The sequence below is a fragment of the Chiloscyllium plagiosum genome, unplaced genomic scaffold, assembly GCF_037043375.1.
Source record: "Chiloscyllium plagiosum isolate Xiang-an unplaced genomic scaffold, Cpla_swu_hap1 HiC_scaffold_47, whole genome shotgun sequence".
NCBI classification, from domain to species: Eukaryota; Metazoa; Chordata; class Chondrichthyes; order Orectolobiformes; family Hemiscylliidae; genus Chiloscyllium; species Chiloscyllium plagiosum.
Window position 1 is genome coordinate 3,525,874 of NW_028270185.1, and position 21,326 is coordinate 3,547,199.

The 21,326-nt window shown below is 55.5% G+C and overlaps 1 protein-coding gene across 1 annotated transcript in view; it reads left to right on the top strand.

Annotated features, from left to right (window-relative positions):
* Positions 1–21,326, top strand: part of LOC122547537 (uncharacterized) — a 181,171-nt gene that overhangs the window by 121,713 nt on the left and 38,132 nt on the right. The window contains exons 8-13 of the mRNA XM_087983853.1: positions 618–749; positions 2,017–2,199; positions 6,659–6,751; positions 8,299–8,385; positions 20,266–20,299; positions 20,806–20,907. Of these exons, the coding sequence (XP_087839979.1) occupies positions 618–749; positions 2,017–2,199; positions 6,659–6,751; positions 8,299–8,385; positions 20,266–20,299; positions 20,806–20,907 (631 nt within the window). The remainder of the gene's footprint in view (positions 1–617; positions 750–2,016; positions 2,200–6,658; positions 6,752–8,298; positions 8,386–20,265; positions 20,300–20,805; positions 20,908–21,326) is intronic.

Consider the following 21,326-nt stretch of genomic DNA (forward strand, 5'->3'; position numbering starts at 1 on the left):
TTCCTGTTGAACTTCCAACCAGTTCAAGACTGAACTAAAACTGCTCAGCTCAGCTCAGTGAGAGGGCTGACCGCTCCCCTTTCATTATACAGGTCACTTCTAAAACATGACCACCTTGGCCTGAAGTCTCATCTGTTTACATAGAAACAAAAGGCCTCTCAAAATCCTTTTCAGCTCTGTACCAAACCAGACTGATCGGAGCCCGGCCTGGTTTATTGCCCCTCTGAAGAAAAATCAAGGACAGAGTCTCCTTGAGCCAAGGAACAGCTTTTAGTCAAAAAAAGGGACTAACTCTGTGACACTGTGTGTCACAAAGGGACTTGGGGGCATCTTGTATATGAAGCACAGAAAGCTAGCATACAGGGGCAGCAGGGAATCAGGAAGGGTCATGCAGTGTTGAGTTTGGAAATGGATCACCCAGGATCAAATGGGACGGAGATTTGGTCGAATGGTTGGGTTGTCCTCCTCTCCTGATCTTCCCATGATGCCCAGTAGATGACAATTGGGGATTGGCCAAGCCGATGGTTACTGAGGAAATGGGCGTAGGGTCCAGCGGCGATAGAGGTTGGAACGTGTGCACGGTGGGTTTAATAGTTGTCCAATGGTTCCCGTTACAGGAATTGGCAAAACACTTTGATAAAAGCGCGGAGGGTTATGAGATGGTGAAGGAGGCGATCATCACCATGACAGCTGTGGCCTGGTACATCAATGACATGAAGAGGAAACAGGAACAAGCTGTGAGGTTACAGGTAAAGACAAGAGGAGTCTACCATCTGTACCCAACCTACAGCAGACTCAGGCCTCGGTGGGGATAGGATTTGACCATGCCCTTCGCTACGTTACAGAGTGGTGACAGTGTCTCCCTCAGTGTTACACAAAGCCTAGCCATAGGCGCTATCCCACTTCATGTTAAAGGATGTGTTTGGGTGACCAGAAGGCACTGTTCCTCTTCAAGTTACTCCCATGTCCCCAACTCTCTCCCTTCCCCTCTCCTCCCACATCCCCTTCCTCCCCCTCTCCCTTTACCCTGTCCCTTGCCCTTTACCCTCTCCCTCACCTCCGTCTCTCCCTCTCCTTTTAGCCTCTCCCTCACCTCTGTCTCTCCCTCTCCCTTTACCCTCTCCCTCACCCTTTGCTCTCTCCCACGCCCTTTGCCCTCCCCCACTCCCTTTGCCCTCTCCTACGCACCTTCCCCTCTCCCTCTCCCTTTACCCTCTCCCATGCCCTTTGCCCTCTCCCACACCCTTTGCCCTCCCTACGCCCTTTGCTCTTTCCCACGCCCTTTGCCCTCTCCCTCGCCCTTTGCCCTCTCCCACGCCGTTTGCCCTCCCCCACGCCCTTTGCCCTCCCCATGCCCTTTACCCTCTCCCTCCCCCTTGACCTATTCCCCAATCCCCGATCCCCCCCACTCCGCTCGCCAGTTCACCTCCCTGGAGACTGTGATTGGTCAGTCAGGGGATGTGTGGGGTGGTGGGTGCTCTCAGGGGAAATCGATCAGTCTCAGCAGCAAACCCCAACACCCACATGTGGAGAATGATGGTGGATGGAGTTTGTTGGAGACACTGGAGGGAGAGGGGGTACATGGGGGTTGGTGAGAGGGGGAGCTGAAGTTTGTGAATGACCCTATGCTAGAAGACCACATGATCCAGGAACAGGATGAGGCCATTCAGCCCATCAGGTCTGCTCCATCATTTGATCATGGCTGATGGGTTTCTCAACCCTTTCTCCTGCCTTCTCCCTGTAAACCTTAATCCCATTAATAATCAGGAACGTCTCTATCTCTGGCGAAAAAACACTCAATGACTTGTTCCACAGCCCTCCGCGGCAATGAGTTCCTCAGAGTCCCCACCCTCTGGCTGGAGAGATTCCTCCTCATCTCCGTCCTAAAGGGCCGTCCCTTCACCCTGAGGCTGTGCCCTCGGGTCCCAGTCTCTCCCCACTCCTGGAAACATCTTCTCCATGTTGATGAAGGGGCCCATTTATCCATCTTTTTGGTCCTTTCATGTCCTGCTGCAGGAGATCCAGAACTCGCTGTTGAACTGGAAGGGGCCGGACCTGATAGCGTTTGGAGAGTTGGTCCTGGAGGGAACGTTCCGGGTGCAGAGAGCCAAGAAAGAGCGGACGTTGTTCCTGTTCGATAAGATGCTGCTGATCACCAAGAGGCGAGGGGAGCAGTACACTTACAACACGCACATCTTCGTGAGTATCACTGCCCCCCTCCCACCTCCCCAGGGCACGGGGTTGGGGGTGGGGGCAAGGAAACTCATGACCATGCGTAAGCACTCCCATCCTGAGCCCCTCCTCATTCACTCCCTCCCCAGTCGGAGGGTCAGTGCTGAGGGAGTGGGCACTGTCGGAGGGTCAAGGCTGAGGGAGTTGGCACTGTTCGAGGGTCAGTGCTGAGGGAATGCTGCACTGTCGGAGGGTCAGTGCTGAGGGAGTGCCGCACTGTCAGAGGGTCAGTGCTGAGGGAGTGGGCACTGTTGGAGGGTCAGTGCTGAGGGAGTGCTGCACTGTCAGAGGGTCAGTGCTGAGGGAGCGCCGCACTGTCGGAGGGTCAGTGCTGAGGGAGTGCCGCACTGTCAGAGGGTCAGTGCTGAGGGAGTGCTGCACTGTCAGAGGGTCAGTGCTGAGGGAGCACCGCACTGTCAGAGGGTCAGTGCTGAGGGAGTGCCGCACTGTCGGAGGGTCAGTGCTGAGGGAGTGCCGCACGGTTGGAGGGTCAGTGCTGAGGGAGTGGGCACTGTCAGAGGATCAGTGCTGAGGATGTGCCGCACTGTCGGAGGGTCAGTGCTGAGGGAGTGCCGCACTGTCGGAGGGTCAGTGCTGAGGGAGTGCCGCACTGTCAGAGGGTCAGTGCTGAGGGAGTGCCGCACTGTCAGAGGGTCAGTGCTGAGGGAGTGCTGCACTGTCAGAGGGTCAGTGCTGAGGGAGTGCTGCACTGTCAGAGGGTCAGTGCTGAGGGAGTGCCGCACTGTCGGAGGGTCAGTGCTGAGGGAGTGCCGCACCGTTGGAGGGTCAGTGCTGAGGGAGTGGGCACTGTCAGAGGATCAGTGCTGAGGATGTGCCGCACTGTCGGAGGGTCAGTGCTGAGGGAGTGCCGCACTGTCGGAGGGTCAGTGCTGAGGGAGTGCCGCACTGTCAGAGGGTCAGTGCTGAGGGAGTGCTGCGCTGTCAGAGGGTCAGTGCTGAGGGAGCGCCGCACTGTCGGAGGGTCAGTGCTGAGGGAGTGCCGCACTGTCAGAGGGTCAGTGCTGAGGGAGTGCTGCACTGTCAGAGGGTCAGTGCTGAGGGAGCACCGCACTGTCGGAGGGTCAGTGCTGAGGGAGTGCCGCACCGTTGGAGGGTCAGTGCTGAGGGAGTGGGCACTGTCAGAGGATCAGTGCTGAGGATGTGCCGCAATGTCGGAGGGTCAGTGCTGAGGGAGTGCCACACTGTCGGAGGGTCAGTGCTGAGGGAGTGCTGCACTGTCAGAGGATCAGTGCTGAGGGAGTGAGCACTGTCAGAGGATCAGTGCTGAGGGAGTGGGCACTGTCGGAGGGTCAGTGCTGAGGGAGCGCCGCACTGTCAGAGGGTCAGTGCTGAGGGAGTGGGCACTGTCAGAGGGTCAGTGCTGAGGGAGTGAGCACTGTCAGAGGATCAGTGCTGAGGGAGTGGGCACTGTCGGAGGGTCAGTGCTGAGGGAGCGCCGCACTGTCAGAGGGTCAGTGCTGTGGGAGTGCCGCATTGTCGGAGGGTCAGTACTGAGGGAGTGCTGCACTTTCGGAGGGTCAGTGGTGAGGGAGTAGGCATTGTCAGAGAGTCAGTGCTGAGGGAGTGGGCACTATCGGAGGGTCAGTGCTGAGGATGTGCCGCACTGTCGGAGGGTCAGTGCTGAGGGAGTGTCGCACTGTCGGAGGGTCAGTGCTGAGGGTGTGGGCACTGTCGGAGGGTCAGTGGTGAGGGAGTGCCGCACTATCGGAGGGTCAGTGCTGAGGGTGTGGGCACTGTCGGAGGGTCAGTGCTCAGGGAGGGGCGCACTGTCGGAGGGTCAGTGCTGAGGGTGTGCCGCACTGTCGGAGGGTCAGTGCTGAGGGAGTGCCGCACTGTCGGAGGGTCAGTGCTGAGGGAGTGTCGCACTGTCGGTGGGTCAGTGCTGAGGGAGTGTCGCACTGTCGGAGGGTCAGTGCTGAGGGAGTGGGCACTGTCAGAGGGTCAGTGCTGAGGGAATGGGCACTGTCGGAGGGTCAGTGCTGAGGGAGTGCCGCACTGTCGGAGGGTCAGTGCTGAGGGAGTGCTGCACTGTCAGAGGGTCAGTGCTGAGGGAGTGCCGCACTGTCAGAGGGTCAGTGCTGAGGGAGTGGGCACTGTTGGAGGGTCAGTGCTGAGGGAGTGCTGCACTGTCAGAGGGTCAGTGCTGAGGGAGCGCCGCACTGTCGGAGGGTCAGTGCTGAGGGAGTGCCGCACTGTCAGAGGGTCAGTGCTGAGGGAGTGCTGCACTGTCAGAGGGTCAGTGCTGAGGGAGCACCGCACTGTCGGAGGGTCAGTGCTGAGGGAGTGCCGCACCGTTGGAGGGTCAGTGCTGAGGGAGTGGGCACTGTCAGAGGATCAGTGCTGAGGATGTGCCGCACTGTCGGAGGGTCAGTGCTGAGGGAGTGCCGCACTGTCGGAGGGTCAGTGCTGAGGGAGTGCCGCACTGTCAGAGGGTCAGTGCTGAGGGAGTGCTGCACTGTCAGAGGGTCAGTGCTGAGGGAGCGCCGCACTGTCGGAGGGTCAGTGCTGAGGGAGTGCCGCACTGTCAGAGGGTCAGTGCTGAGGGAGTGCTGCACTGTCAGAGGGTCAGTGCTGAGGGAGCACCGCACTGTCGGAGGGTCAGTGCTGAGGGAGTGCCGCACCGTTGGAGGGTCAGTGCTGAGGGAGTGGGCACTGTCAGAGGATCAGTGCTGAGGGAGTGCTGCACTGTCAGAGGGTCAGTGCTGAGGAAGTGAGCACTGTCAGAGGATCAGTGCTGAGGGAGTGCCACAATGTCGGAGGGTCAGTGCTGAGGGAGTGGGCACTGTCAGAGGATCAGTGCTGAGGTTGTGCCGCACTGTCGGAGGGTCAGTGCTGAGGGAGTGCCACACTGTCGGAGGGTCAGTGCTGAGGGAGTGCTGCACTGTCAGAGGGTCAGTGCTGAGGGAGTGAGCACTGTCAGAGGATCAGTGCTGAGGGAGTGAGCACTGTCAGAGGATCAGTGCTGAGGGAGTGGGCACTGTCGGAGGGTCAGTGCTGAGGGAGCGCCGCACTGTCAGAGGGTCAGTGCTGAGGGAGTGGGCACTGTCAGAGGGTCAGTGCTGAGGGAGTGAGCACTGTCAGAGGATCAGTGCTGAGGGAGTGGGCACTGTCGGAGGGTCAGTGCTGAGGGAGCGCCGCACTGTCAGAGGGTCAGTGCTGTGGGAGTGCCGCATTGTCGGAGGGTCAGTACTGAGGGAGTGCTGCACTTTCGGAGGGTCAGTGGTGAGGGAGTAGGCATTGTCAGAGAGTCAGTGCTGAGGGAGTGGGCACTATCGGAGGGTCAGTGCTGAGGATGTGCCGCACTGTCGGAGGGTCAGTGCTGAGGGAGTGTCGCACTGTCGGAGGGTCAGTGCTGAGGGTGTGGGCACTGTCGGAGGGTCAGTGGTGAGGGAGTGCCGCACTATCGGAGGGTCAGTGCTGAGGGTGTGGGCACTGTCGGAGGGTCAGTGCTGAGGGAGGGGCGCACTGTCGGAGGGTCAGTGCTGAGGGTGTGCCGCACTGTCGGAGGGTCAGTGCTGAGGGAGTGCCGCACTGTCGGAGGGTCAGTGCTGAGGGAGTGTCGCACTGTCGGTGGGTCAGTGCTGAGGGAGTGTCGCACTGTCGGAGGGTCAGTGCTGAGGGAGTGGGCACTGTCAGAGGGTCAGTGCTGAGGGAATGGGCACTGTCGGAGGGTCAGTGCTGAGGGAGTGCTGCTCTGTCGGAGAAGACAATTTAGAGGAGGTTCACTTGGATGGTCCCCAGTGTGGAGTAATTGTCTTATCAGCAAAAATATTGAGTAGAGTCAGAGGTGATGTCCTTGAACCTGTCAGGTGTTTCAGAGACATGACAGTGTCAATGCTGAGAGGGTGATCCCCCTCACGGGAGGGACTAGGGCCAGAGGGCACAGTCTCAGAATAATGGGGCTCCAATTTCAGACTGAGATGGGGAGGAATTTTTCCTTTCTGAGGGTTGAGTGTCTTTGGAACTCCTTGTCCCAGAGAGCTGTGGGGGCAGAGCCCGTGTGTATATTTAAGGCTGAGATGGAGAGATTCCTGATCAGTCGGGGAATCGGGGGGAAAGGAGATGCGTGGAATGTTGGATCAGCCAAGTTCCTGTTGGATGGCAGAGCTGGTTTGAGGGGCCGATTGGCCTCCTCCAGTTTCTCTTCCTCACGGTCTTGTGTTATGGTCAGATCAGACACCATGGAGTGTGGGAGCTATTTAATGAGGCGGGTTTGGTCAGCAACCTGGTGTTCTCCAAAATAACTGGAGTTTTCAGCCAGTTGTGTCCTTGTGGGAGCTTGCTGTGCCCAGACCGCCTGCTGTGTTTTCTCCATTATGACAGTAACTGCGATTCTTATTGGTCATTAATATGGTGTGTGGGAAGGGCGCTATAGAAACGCAGCTGTTTTTGTCCCCCCCGGCAGTGCTGTAACCTGACATTATCGGAGAACCTGAAGGATCAGTTGAGTTTCCGAGTGACGGATCTGACCATCCCGAAGCGGCAGCACACTCTCCAGGTCAGTGCCCCCCCACCCGAAGCCACCCCCACCCTTTGCTCGGATGTTGTAGTCTGTCCGTGTTCGCTAAGGTCACTCAATGGTGCCAGGCCGCAGTCTCTCTCTCACCGCTCCCACCTCACTCTGACCCCTGAGGCTTGAGGTCACATGGTCTGACTCACCTCATGTGCATCGGAACTGTGTTCCAGTGTCACCATTTCCAACTGCGACTGGCTTTTCCTGCTGGGCCCTGTAAACAATTGCTGTGAACCATTACCAGGGTCAGTAAATGGTTGCTGGGGCCTGTAAACATTTCCCGAAGCCTGTGGGGGGTTCCCGAGGCCTATGGGTGTCACGAGGCCTGTGGGCGGTTCCACGAGTCTGGTAAATGGTTCCTGAGGCCTGTAGGTGGTTCCCGAGGCCTGTAGGCAGTTCCCGAGGCCTGTAGGCAGTTCCTGAGGCCTGTAGATAGTTCCCGAGGCCTGTAGATGCTTCCCTGAGGCCTGTAGATGGTTCCTGAGACTTGTAGCTGGTTGCCAAGGCCTGCCACCAGTTGCTGAGGCCTGCTGTTGATTGCTTAAGGCCTGAGAATGGTTGCTATTGCATTAGGCTATGGTTCTGACAGGGTTAATGTCCATGTCATATTGACCCCATCCTTTCTCCTGATGTATCACACAGTGTGGGGGTGGTGACAGGGGGCAGATGGATGTGGACCAGCTCCAGAAGGTTCTGGACATGTAGCTTGAGCTGATGGAGTTTGTATGTTTTGCTATCAAGCAATAAATGTTGTTATTAGTGGAGGACAGAGACACTTCTGTGGTTGCTCAGCTTTGGGATATCCACTCCCACTCGCCAAGTGATCAAGCTAAAACAAAGCAACGACAATACAAGGATTGGCAGCAGTGACCAACCCCAGAGAATCCTTACCCAGTACCACAGGTTGGTACAGGTGACAAATATCACAAAGAGTGGTTATTCAGGAAAATATCACAGCTTCTAAGACGGGTCAGTGGTTGCTAAGGCCACTCAGCGGTTGCTAAGGCCGGTCGCTAGCATCTATTAAGGTACCTGTCTCATGGCTCCCTGTGTCATTCCGATCGATCACACTCTGTTGATGTTCAGCTGTCTCCCTTCACCAACTGCCTCATCGAGGTCACTCGCCCAGTTCCCCCCTCGGTCCCTCCCTCACCTCGGGATCTTTCGACTCTGGGATCACGTTCACCCCAACCCCTCCCCCCATCCCCAATGTAGTGTAGGACAGGGGAGGGCGTGCCACACTGTTGGAGTTGCCCAGGCCCCATTGCTCCTGTTGAGTTAGTGTCCCGTATCCCACAGCCTCCTGTTTGAAGGAGATACCCCGTTGGGGTCCTGGTCACTATCATAACGCTGTTTGTGGGAGCTTCCTGTGCACACATTGGCTGCTGAGTTTCCTGCCTTACAGTGGTGACTCTGGTTCCTAAAGGGTTAGGGTTAGGATTTGGCAGTAGTATTTCAGAGATTCCAGGGGGAGTGTAAAGTGCTATATAAATGCAAGTGTTTGGTTGGTTCTGATTGGTCTGTTTTCCCAGGCGAAGAACCAGGAGGAGAAGAGATTGTGGATCCATTTCCTGAAACGCCTGATCATCGAGAATCACCCGGCATCCATCCCTCAGAAGGTGCTCGGGCCCAGGATCAGCTGTTTGTGCACGTGGGGGCTGTGTGAGCGTGCATGTGGGGGAGTGTATGAGTGTGCATGTGGGGGCTGTGTGAGCGTGCACGTGGGGGAATATGTGAGTGTGCACGTGGGGGCTGTGTGAGCATGCACGTGGGGGAATGTGTGCGCGTGTACGTGGGGGCTATGTGAGCGGCACATGGGGGCTGTGTGAGCGTGCACGTGGGGGCTGTGTGAGCGTGCACGTGGGAGCTGTCTGTGAGTGTGCATGTGGGGGCTGTGTGAGCATGCTCGTGGGAGCTGTGCGTGAGTGTGCACGTGGGGTGTGTGTGAGCGTGCATGTGGGGGAGAGTGTGAGTGTGCACGTGTGGGCTGTGTGAGCGTGCACGTGGAGGAGTGTGTGAGTGTGCACGTGGGGGAATGTGTGAGTGTGCACATGGGGGCTGTGTGAGCGTGCATGTGGAGGCTGTGTAAGCGTGCACGTGGGGGCTGTGTGTGAGTGTGCACGTGGGGGAGTGTGTGAGCGTGCATGTGGGGGAGTGTATGAGTGTGCAGGTGGGGGCTGTGTGAGCGTGCACGTGGGAGCTGTGTGTGAGTGTGCACGTGGGGGCTGTGTGAGCGTGCATGTGGGGGAGAGTATGAGTGTGCACGTGGGGGCTGTGTGAGCGTGCACGTGGGAGCTGTGTGTGAGTGTGCACGTGGGGGCTGTGTGAGCTTGCATGTGGGGGGGAGTGTGTGAGTGTGCACGTGGGGGCTGTGTGAGCGTGCACGTGGGAGCTGTGTGTGAGTGTGCACGTGGGGGCTGTGTGAGCGTGCATGTGGGGGAGTGTATGAGTGTGCACGTGGGGGCTGTGTGAGCGTGCATGTGGGGGAATGTGTGAGTGTGCATGTGGGGGCTGTGTGAGCATGCATGTAGGGGAGTGTGTGAGTGTGCATGTGGGGGCTGTGTGAGTGTGCACGTGGGGGAATGTGTGAGTGTGCACGTGGGGGCTGTGTGTGTGCACGTGGGGGAGTGAGTGAGTGTGCACGTGGGGGCTGTGTGAGTGTGCATGTGGGGGGCTGTGTGAGCGTGCATGTGGGGGACTGTGTGAGCGTGCATGTGGGGTCTGTGTGAGCGTGCATGTGGGGGGTGTGTGAGCGTGCACATGGGGGACTGTGTGAGCGTGTATGTGTGAGACTGTGTGGGCGTGCTCGTGCGGGACTGTGTGAGCGTGCATGTGAGGGACTGTGTGAGCGTGCACATGGGGGACTGTGTAAGCGTGCGTGTGCAGGGCTGTGTGAGCGTGCGTGTGGGGGACTGTGTGAGCGTGCATGTGAGGGACTCTGTGAGCGTGCATGTGAGGGACTGTGTGAGCGTGCATGTGAGGGACTGTGTGAGCGTGCACATGGGGGACTGTGTAAGCGTGCGTGTGCAGGGCTGTGTGAGCGTGCATGTGAGGGACTGTGTGAGCGTGCATGTGAGGGACTGTGTGAGCGTGCACGTGGGGGACTGTGTGAACCTGCATGTACGGGACTGTGTGAGCGTGCATGTGGGGGACTGTGTGGGTGTGCACGTGGAGAGTTGTGTGGGCGTGCACGTGGGTGACTGTGTCAGTGTGCATGTGAGGGACTGTGAGCATGCATGTGGGGGATTGTGTGAGCGTGCACGTGAGTGTCTGTGTGAGCATGCATGTGGGGGACTGTGTGAGCATGCACGTGGGGGACTGTGTGAGCGTGCACATGGGGGACTGTGTAAGCGTGCGTGTGCAGGGCTGTGTGAGCGTGCGTGTGGGGGACTGTGTGAGTGTGCACGTGGGGGACTGTGTGAACCTGCATGTACGGGACTGTGTGAGCGTGCACGTGGGGGACTGTGTGGGTGTGCACATGGAGAGTTGTGTGGGCGTGCACGTGGGAAACTGTGTCAGTGTGCATGTGAGGGACTGTGAGCATGCATGTGGGGGATTGTGTGAGTGTGCACATGAGTCATTGTGTGAGCATGCACGTGGGGGACTGTGTGAGCGTGCACGTGGGGGACTGTGTGAGCGTGCACGTGGGGGACTGTGTGAGCATGCACGTGCGGGACTGTGAGCGTGCATGTGGGGGACTGTGTGAGCGTGCACATGGGGGACTGTGTAAGCGTGCACGTGCGGGACTGTGTGGGTGTGCACGTGGAGAGTTGTGTGGGCGTGCACGTGGGAGACTGTGTCAGTGTGCACGTGCGGGACTGTGAGCGTGCACGTGGGGGACTGTGTGAGCATGCACGTGGGGGACTGTATGAACGTGCACGTGAGTGACTGTGTGAGCGTGCATATGGGGGACTGTGTGAACCTGCATGTACGGGACTGTGTGAGCGTGCACGTGGGGGACTGTGTGGGTGTGCATGTGGAGAGTTGTGTGGGAGTGCACATGGGAGACTGTGTCAGTGTGCATGTGATGGACTGTGAGCATGCATTTGGGGGACTGTGTGAGCGTGCACGTGGGGGACTGTGTGAGCGTGCATGTGGGGGACAGTGTGAGCGTGCATGTGGGGGACTGTGTGAGCGTGCATGTGGGGATCTGTGTGAATGTGCACATGAGGGTCTGTGAGTGTGCACGTGGGGGACTGTGTGAGCGTGAATACAGGGGACTGTGTGAGCGTGCACGTGGGGGACTGTGTAGGTGTGCACATGGGGAGGTGTATGAGTGTGCATGTGCGGGACTCTGTGTGAATGTGTGTGTGTGTGTCTGGGTGTGGGACAGAGTGTGCCCCTGTGTGTGTGTGTCTGGGTGTGGGACAGAGTGTGTCCGTGTGTGTGTGTGTCTGGGTGTGGGACAGAGTGTGTCTGTGTGTGTGTGTGTCTGGGTGTGTGACAGAGTGTGCCCCTGTGTGTGTGTGTGTGTCTGGGTGTGTGACAGAGTGTGCCCCTGTGTGTGTGTGTGTGTGTCTGGGTGTATGACAGAGTGTGTGTGTGTGTGTGTGTGTGTGTCTGGGTGACAGAGTGTGCCCCTGTGTGTGTGTGTGTGTATGGGTGTGTCTGGGTGACAGAGTGTGCCCCTGTGTGTGTGAGTGTGTGTATGGGTGTGTGACAGAGTGTGTCCCTGTGTATGTATGTGTGTGTGTGTGTCTGGGTGTGTGACAGAGTGTGCCCCTGTGTATGTGTGTGTGTGTGTCTGGGTGTGTGATAGAGTGTGCCTGTGTGTGTGTGTCTGGGTGTGTGACAGGGTGTGCCCCTGTGTGTGTGTGTATGTGTGGGTGTGTGACAGAGTGTGTCCGTGTGTGTGTGTGTGTGTGTCTGGGTGTGTGACAGAGTGTGTGTGTGTGTGTCTGCGTGTGTGACAGAGTGTGCCCCTGTGTGTGTGTGTGTCTGGGTGTGTGACAGGGTGTGCCCCTGTGTGTGTCCGTGTGTGTGTCTGGATGTGTGACTGTGTGGGTGTGTGTGTCTGGGTGTGTGACTGTGTGTGTGTGTCTGGGTGTGTGACAGGGTGTGCCCCTGTGTGTGTCCGTGTGTGTGTGTGTGGGTGTGTGACAGAGTGTGTCCATGTGTGTGTGGGTGTGTGTCTGGGTGTGTGACTGTGTGTGTGTGTCTGGGTGTGTGACAGGGTGTGCCCCTGTGTGTGTCCGTGTGTGTGGGTGTGTGACAGAGTGTGTCCATGTGTGTGTGTGTGTGTGTGTGTCTGGGTATGTGACAGTGTGTGTGTATCTGTGTGTGTGTGTGTGTGTGTGACAGAGTGTGCCGCTGTGTGTGTGTGTGTGTGTGTGTGTGTGACAGAGTGTGTCCCTGTGTGTGTCTGTGTTTGTGTGTGTGTGTCTGGGTGTGTGACAGAGTGTGCCCCTGTGTGTGTGTGTGTGTGTGTCTGGGTGTGTGACAGAGTGTGTCCTTTAGTGTGTGTGTGCCTTGGCGTCTGGGTGTGTGACAGGGTGTGCCCCTGTGTGTGTCCGTGTGTGTGTGCGTGTGTGTGGGTGTGTGACAGAGTGTGTCCATGTGTGTGTGTGTGTGTGTGTCTGGGTATGTGACAGAGTGTGCCCCTGTGTATGTGTGTGTGTGTGTGTGTCTGGGTGTGTGATAGAGTGTGCCTGTGTGTGTGTGTCTGGGTGTGTGACAGGGTGTGCCCCTGTGTGTGTGTGTATGTGTGGGTGTGTGACAGAGTGTGTCCGTGTGTGTCTGGGTGTGTCTGGGTGTGTGACAGAGTGTGTGTGTGTGTGTCTGCGTGTGTGACAGAGTGTGCCCCTGTGTGTGTGTGTGTCTGGGTGTGTGACAGGGTGTGCCCCTGTGTGTGTCCGTGTGTGTGTGCGTGTGTGTGGGTGTGTGACAGAGTGTGTCCATGTGTGTGTGTGTGTGTGTGTCTGGGTATGTGACAGTGTGTGTGTGTCTGTGTGTGTGTGTGTGTGACAGAGTGTGCCGCTGTGTGTGTGTGTGTGTGTGACAGAGTGTGTCCCTGTGTGTGTGTGTGTGTGTCTGGGTGTGTGACAGAGTGTGTCCGTTAGTGTGTGTGTGCCTTGGCGTCTGGGTGTGTGACAGGGTGTGCCCCTGTGTGTGTCCGTGTGTGTGTGCGTGTGTGTGGGTGTGTGACAGAGTGTGTCTGTGTGTGTGTGAGACAGAGTGTGCCCCTGTGTTTGTGTGTGTGTGTGTCTGGGTGTGTGACAGAGTGTGTCTGTGTGTGTGTGTGTGTCTGGGTGTGTAACAGAGTGTGTGTGTGTGTGTGTGTCTGGGTGTGTAACAGAGTGGGTCCGTGTGTGTGTGTGTCTGGGTGTGTAACAGAGTGGGTCCGTGTGTGTGTGTGTGTGTGTGTCTGGGTGTGTGACAGAGTGTGCCCCTCTGTGTGTCTGTGTTTGTGTGTGTGTGACAGAGTGTGCCCCTGTGTGTGTGTGTGTGTCTGGGTGTGTGACAGAGTGTGCCCCTGTGTGTGTGTGTGTGTGTCTGGGTGTATGACAGAGTGTGTGTGTGTGTGTCTGGTGACAGAGTGTGCCCCTGTGTGTGTGTATGGGTGTGTCTGGGTGACAGAGTGTGCCCCTGTGTGTGTGAGTGTGTGTATGGGTGTGTGACAGAGTGTGTCCCTGTGTATGTATGTGTGTGTGTGTGTCTGGGTGTGTGACAGAGTGTGCCCCTGTGTATGTGTGTGTGTGTGTGTCTGGGTGTGTGATAGAGTGTGCCTGTGTGTGTGTGTCTGGGTGTGTGACAGGGTGTGCCCCTGTGTGTGTGTGTATGTGTGGGTGTGTGACAGAGTGTGTCCGTGTGTGTGTGTGTGTGTCTGGGTGTGTGACAGAGTGTGTGTGTGTGTGTCTGCGTGTGTGACAGAGTGTGCCCCTGTGTGTGTGTGTGTCTGGGTGTGTGACAGGGTGTGCCCCAGTGTGTGTCCGTGTGTGTGTGCGTGTGTGTGGGTGTGTGACAGAGTGTGTCCATGTGTGTGTGTGTGTGTGTGTCTGGGTATGTGACAGAGTGTGCCCCTGTGTATGTGTGTGTGTGTGTGTCTGGGTGTGTGATAGAGTGTGCCTGTGTGTGTGTGTCTGGGTGTGTGACAGGGTGTGCCCCTGTGTGTGTGTGTATGTGTGGGTGTGTGACAGAGTGTGTCTGGGTGTGTCTGGGTGTGTGACAGAGTGTGTGTGTGTGTGTCTGCGTGTGTGACAGAGTGTGCCCCTGTGTGTGTCCGTGTGTGTGTGCGTGTGTGTGGGTGTGTGACAGAGTGTGTCCATGTGTGTGTGTGTGTGTGTCTGGGTATGTGACAGTGTGTGTGTGTCTGTGTGTGTGTGTGTGTGACAGAGTGTGCCGCTGTGTGTGTGTGTGTGTGTGACAGAGTGTGTCCCTGTGTGTGTCTGTGTTTGTGTGTGTGTGTCTGGGTGTGTGACAGAGTGTGCCCCTGTGTGTGTGTGTGTGTGTGCCTGGGTGTGTGACAGAGTGTGTCCGTTAGTGTGTGTGTGCCTTGGCGTCTGGGTGTGTGACAGGGTGTGCCCCTGTGTGTGTCCGTGTGTGTGTGCGTGTGTGTGGGTGTGTGACAGAGTGTGCCCCTGTGTGTGTGTGTGTGTGTGTCTGGGTGTGTGACAGAGTGTGTCCGTTAGTGTGTGTGTGCCTTGGCGTCTGGGTGTGTGACAGGGTGTGCCCCTGTGTGTGTCCGTGTGTGTGTGCGTGTGTGTGGGTGTGTGACAGAGTGTGTCTGTGTGTGTGTGAGACAGAGTGTGCCCCTGTGTTTGTGTGTGTGTGTCTGGGTGTGTGACAGAGTGTGTCTGGGTGTGTGACAGAGTGTGTCTGTGTGTGTGTGTGTCTTGGTGTGTAACAGAGTGTGTCCATGTGTGTGTGTGTGTCTGGGTGTGTAACAGAGTGTGTGTGTGTGTGTGTGTCTGGGTGTGTAACAGAGTGTGTCCATGTGTGTGTGTGTGTCTGGGTGTGTAACAGAGTGTGTGTGTGAGACAGAGTGTGCCCCTGGGTGTCTGGGTGTGTAACAGAGTGTGTGTGTGTGTGTGTGTCTGGGTGTGTAACAGAGTGGGTCCGTGTGTGTGTGTGTGTGTGTGTCTGGGTGTGTGACAGAGTGTGCCCCTCTGTGTGTCTGTGTTTGTGTGTGTGTGACAGAGTGTGCCCCTGTGTGTGTGTGTGTGTCTGGGTGTGTGACAGAGTGTGCCCCTGTGTGTGTGTGTGTGTGTCTGGGTGTATGACAGAGTGTGTGTGTGTGTGTCTGGTGACAGAGTGTGCCCCTGTGTGTGTGTATGGGTGTGTCTGGGTGACAGAGTGTGCCCCTGTGTGTGTGCGTGTGTGTGGGTGTGTGACAGAGTGTGCCCCTGTGTATGTGTGTGTCTGGGTGTGTGATAGAGTGTGCCTGTGTGTGTGTGTCTGGGTGTGTGACAGAGTGTGTCCGTGTGTGTCTGTGTCTGGGTGTGTGACAGAGTGTGTGTGTGTGTGCCTTGGTGTCTGGGTGTGTAACAGAGTGGGTCCGTGTGTGTGTGTGCGTCTGGGTGTGTGACAGATTGTGTCCGTGTGCGTGTGTGTGTGTCTTGGTGTCTGGGTGTGTAACAGAGTGTGTGTGTGTGTGTCTGGGTGTGTGACAGAGTGTGCCCCTGTGTGTGTCCATGTGTGTGTGTGTTTGTGTGTCTGGGTGTGTGACAAAGTGTGTGTGTCTGGGTGTGTGACAGAGTGTGTCCGTGTCTGTGTGTGTGTGTGTGTCTGGGTGTGTGACAGAGTGTGTCCGTGTGTGTGTATTTGTGCGTCTGTGTGTGACAGAGTGTGCCCCTGTGTGTGTCTATGTTTATGTGAGTATGTGTGTTGGTGCATCAGTGTGTGTGTGTGTGTGTCTATGTTTGTGTGTGTGTGTGTCTGGGTGTGTCCGTGTCTGTGTGTGTGTGTGTGTGTGTGTGTGTGTGTCTGGGTGTGCCTGTGTCTCTGTCTGTGTCAGTCTGAAATCCAAGACAGTTTTGCCATTTCCTCAATCCAGTGAACGATAACGAAGGTCTAAAGGATATTTGAAAGATGTTGGTCGTTTCCTTCTCTCCAAGGGCAGGGAATCTGGGGAATTCTGTGGAGGCTGAATATTCATTCAGTTTGTTAAAGAGAGATTTTTAATCAGGAAGTAAATCAAGGGTAATAGGGAAAGTGGAGGTAAGGGAGATCAGAGCAGCCAGGATTCTCATTGATTGATGCAGCATTCTCGATGGACTGAATGGCCTACTCCTGCTCCCAGGTATTATTGATTATACAAACTCGATAAGGATTACTGATGATCAATCACAAACTCTTCGGCTGAAATGCAATGTCGGCTCAGCCAGCGGGGGGCAGCAGAATGACATGAGACTCCTTCCCAGATATTGACTCCTGAAAGAAAAAAATGTGCATTTATGTAGCGCCATTTACAAAGCACTGGGGTAATGGGCAGATTGTCCATGTTTAGTCATAGCGATCTGCAACACAGAGAAAGACCTTTGGCCTATCTGCCCCAATTTGAAAAACAAGCTGCTGAATGATTTTAATCGCGTTTCCCAGCACTTTGCTCATAGCCTGGGCATCACAAACACAAAACTAAATCCATCTTCAATGTGATGAGGGTTTGCGGCTCTCCCACCCTCACAGGCAGTGGGTTCCAGACTCCCACCAGCCTCTGGCAGGAAGTTCCTCCTCACATTCCCCATAAAGCCTCCTGCCCCTTATTTTAAACCTTAACTCGATGCTGCCCGGTCAGTGATCCCTCCAGCAAGGGGAGAGTTTCTTCCTGTCCACGCTCCTCAAAGTTTTATACATCTCAATCAGGTCCACTTTTCCTCAAACAGAAACAACCCCAGTCTCTCCTCATATTGGAAACCCTCCAGCCCAGGTAACATCCTCATAAATCCCCTTGATAGAACTCCCCAGAGGCCAGTATCCTGTCACCACATCCCCCTTTATTTACACACTGAGGGTCCCTGACCTGACCCTGAACCTGTCCCTGACCCTGACCCTTACCCTGACTCTGTCCCTGTCCCTCACCCTGTCACTGACCCTGACCCTGGCTCTGACCCTGTCCCCTGACCCTCACCCTGTCCCTCACCCTGTCCCTGACCCTGTTCCTGACCTTGACCCTGGCACTGACCCTGTCCCTGACCCAATCCCTGATCGTGACCCTGACCCTGTCCCTGACCCTGACCCTGTTCCTGACCCTGTCCCTGACCCTGACCCTGTCCCTGACCCTCAGCCTGTCCCTGACCCTGTTCCTGTCCCTGACCCTGTCCCTGGCTCTGACCCTAACCCTGGCTCTGACCCTAACCCTGGCTCTGACCCTGACCCTGACCCAGCTCCCTCAGAGCCAGCCCTCCGTGTGGACAGCGGTGTTTACTTTTTATACACATGTGTGGACCGCAGTGATTCAGATTTGTGTATTTAAACTCTAACCCTGGCTGTATATGAGCAACAATTAATTACTCCGTTCAATTAGCCTGATCAGGCAGAATTCAAACAATTGAGTTTAAAATGGGAAATATAACGTACATGACAACGTAGGAGGAGGAGAACTGGTCCATATAGTCTGTGGAACCTACTCCATCCTTTAATACGTGAACTAACTCCCCAGAGACCAGTGTCCCATCACCAAGACCCCTTTATTTACACTCGGAGAGTCCCTGTCCCTGACCCTGACCCAGCTCCCTCAGAGCCAGGCCTCAGGGTGAGCAGAACCCCTGACCCTTCTGTTTCTACCTGTCAGCCGGGGCTCCCTGATTGGACCAGGTTAACAGCCCCAGTGAGGGAACTCCCATTCCGTGAGGTATACCTGGGGCTGACCTTGTTCCAATCCCTACCCTCTCCACCCTCTGCAGTGCGATCCCATCGCTGTTAGAACGTGGATTCCAGGGCTGTATGCAGCTGGTGACATTTATTAAGGGGTCAGTGTTCAACACGACAAGTTCCCCCAATGCTTCTCCTTTGGAATCCAGTCTTTGGTATGTGTCCCCCCCCCAGTGTCTTGATTTAAAGTCTCATGTGAACGATCAGGGAAGCAGATGGCTGAATGGCCTACTTCAGCTGCTGGGTCTTGTGGCACCTGTGCCAGTGCAGCACTCCCTGTGCCACACACACACTGTCAGTGTCAGCCTGGCTTAAACGTTCCGCTCTCTGTGACATCGATGACTCCACTCGGTACACTCAGTGGTGGCGCGATAGTGGAGCGAGGCTGGAGTTAGCTCACATCCATACGTTCCCATTCCTGGATAAACTGGGTGAAAAGATTGCGACAGAATTCCCCAGATTCCCTGCCCTCGGAGAGAAGGAAACGACCAACATCTTTGAAATGACCTTTAGACCTTCATTATCGTTCACCGGATTGAGGAAATGGCAAAACTGTCTTGGATTTCAGACTGACACAGACAGAGACACAGGCACACCCAGACACACACAGACATAGACACACACACACTGACGCACCAACACACAGACACACACAGACATAGACACACACACACTGACGCACCAACACACAGACACACACAGACATAGACACACACACACTGACGCACCAACACACAGACACACACAAACATAGACACACACACACTGACGCACCAACACACATACTCACACAAACATAAACACACACACACACTGACGCACCAACACACAGACACACACAAACATAAACACACACACACACTGACGCACCAACACACAGACACACACAGACATAGACACACACACACTGACGCACCAACACACATACTCACACAAACATAGACACACACACACACTGACGCACCAACACACAGACACACACAAACATAAACACACACACACACTGACGCACCAACACACATACACACACAAAGATAGACACACACACAGACGCACCAACATACATAACACACACAAACATAGACACACACACAGACGCACCAACACACATACTCACACAAACATAGACACACACACACTGACGCACCAACATACATAACACACACAAACATAGACACACACACACACTGACGCACCAACACACAAACATAGACACACACACAGACGCACCAACATACATAACACACACAAACATAGACACACACACACTGACGCACGAACACACAGACACACACAAACATAGACACACATACACACTCACACACTGATGCACCAACACACATACACACACAAACATAGACACACACACACACTGATGCACCAACACACAAACATAGATACACAAACACACTGACGGACCAACACACACAAACATAGACACACACACTGACACACCAACACACCGACACACACAAACATAGACACACACACTGACACACCAACACACCGACACACACAAACATAGACACACACACTGACACACCGACACACACAAACATAGACACACACACTGACACACCAACACACACAAACATAGACACACACACATTGATGCACCAACACACAGACACACACAAACAGACACACACACTGACGCACCAACACACATACACACACAAACATAGACACATACTCTCACAGCCACACGCAGACGCACCAACACACACACCAACATTCACACAGACACACTCACGCACACACAGACGTGCACAGACACACACAAATACACACACGTGCGCGCGCACACATATGCACACAGTCACTCACACACAGACAGATACACAGGCACACATACACATTGCCTCTCTCATGCAAGCACATATTCACACTCTCACATGCACACTCTCTTTCTCACACATGCACGTACTTACACGCACTCTTACACAGATGCCATCTCTCACGCACACAGATACAAACACACACACACACATCTTATTGATGATACTGAGGGGATATGGTGGGATGGGGGAGTGTGATCCCTCTTTTCAGAAGAGACTTCATTGAGGGATTCTCCCAGTTGAAGAGGGAGAGGAGGAATTCTCTCTGCGGGATGTCTGTATTTTCCCCAGAGAACAATGGGATTGGCAACTGTCCCGTTCAATCTGTCCAAGACTGGGATTGGTGGATCTTTATGGATAAACGGGGTTGGGGGGGTGGGGGGGGTGTTTATATCAGGGCAGGCAGGGGGTTAGAGTACAGGCCACCATCTTACAGAATGGGATAGCAGGCCTGAGAGGGAGAGTGGCCTTTGGTAAGTTGGTCAGGTGACATGGTGGAGCGGGATGTGTTGGGATTTACGGTCCTACTTTGCCTTCAGTTATTGCTCGACACTGAGTGAATGTGAGGGCTCCTGGCCAAACGGTGTGAGGGACAGTGAGGAATTAGAGAGAGCTCAGTTTCCCCAGGGCCTGGATCTGAGATCACAGAGCAGCGAGGAGACACTGCCATGTGGAAGCAGAGTTTACTCCATGCAGCTAGTGCCAGTTAGTCAACTATTCTCTCAACTCTTACTGTGTTGCTAGTTAGTGGGGTGTTTGATCTGCATTGACCAGTTGTGTTGCTAGTTAATGTTCTCTGTATGATCCTTGCTGTCCCAGTGTTGATGGACCTTCTCCCATTTCTGTTCACAGGCGAAACAAGTTCTGCTCGAAAACCATTCTCACTGTAAGTAAACCCAGCCCTCGCTTCAACATGCCCAACACTTCACTGACCCCACTGTGGTAACACAGACTGAGTGGGTGCAAGGATTGACGGTCCAGTCCCTATTCCTGAGGCATGGTTATCACGAAGGGAGGGTCAGTGCTGAGGGAGTGCCGCACTGTCGGAGGGTCAGTGCTGAGGGAGTGCCGCACTGTCGGAGGGTCAGTGCTGAGGGAGTGCCGCACTGTCGGAGGGTCAGTGCTGAGGGAGTGCCGCACTGTCGGAGGGTCAGTGCTGAGGGAGTGCCGCACTGTCGGAGGGTCAGTGCTGAGGGAGTGCCCCACTGTCGCAGGGTCAGTGCTGAGGGAGTGCCGCACTGTCGGAGGGTCAGTGCTGAAGGAGTGCCGCACTGTCGGACGATCAGTGCTGAGGGAGTGCCGCACTGTCAGAAACACTAATGATTCAATGTCCTTTGACACTACACACAGATTTCTCTTGTAGATGCTGGACAGTAATTTTATTTTCCCCAGATGCGCCAGACATTCCAATCAGTCCCGAAACGTTGCTGAGCGTTCCATCTTCTCCCCGATTTGATGATCCCTTCACATTCCAGCGAGGTCGGAGACAGTCAGGTCAGTAACCAGGCTCTCTGCTGCTTCATCAGCATGACCTGCTGTTAGTGAAAACATGGAACCCATCCGAGTCAGCATTGTCGCAGGGTCAGTGCTGAGGGAGTGCCGCACTGTCGCAGGGTCAGTGCTGAGGGAGTGCCGCACTGTCGCAGGGTCAGTGCTGAGGGAGTGCCGCACTGTCGCAGGGTCAGTGCTGAGGGAGTGCCGCACTGTCGCAGGGTCAGTGCTGAGGGAGTGCCGCACTGTCGGAGGGTCAATGCTGAGGGAGTGCCGCACTGTCGGAGGGTCAGTTCTGAGGGAGTGCTATACTGTCGCAGGGTCAGTGCTGAGGGAGTGCCACACTGTCTCAGGGTCAGTGCTGAGGGAGTGCCGCACTGTCGCAGGGTCAGTGCTGAGGAAGTGCTATACTGTCGGAGGAT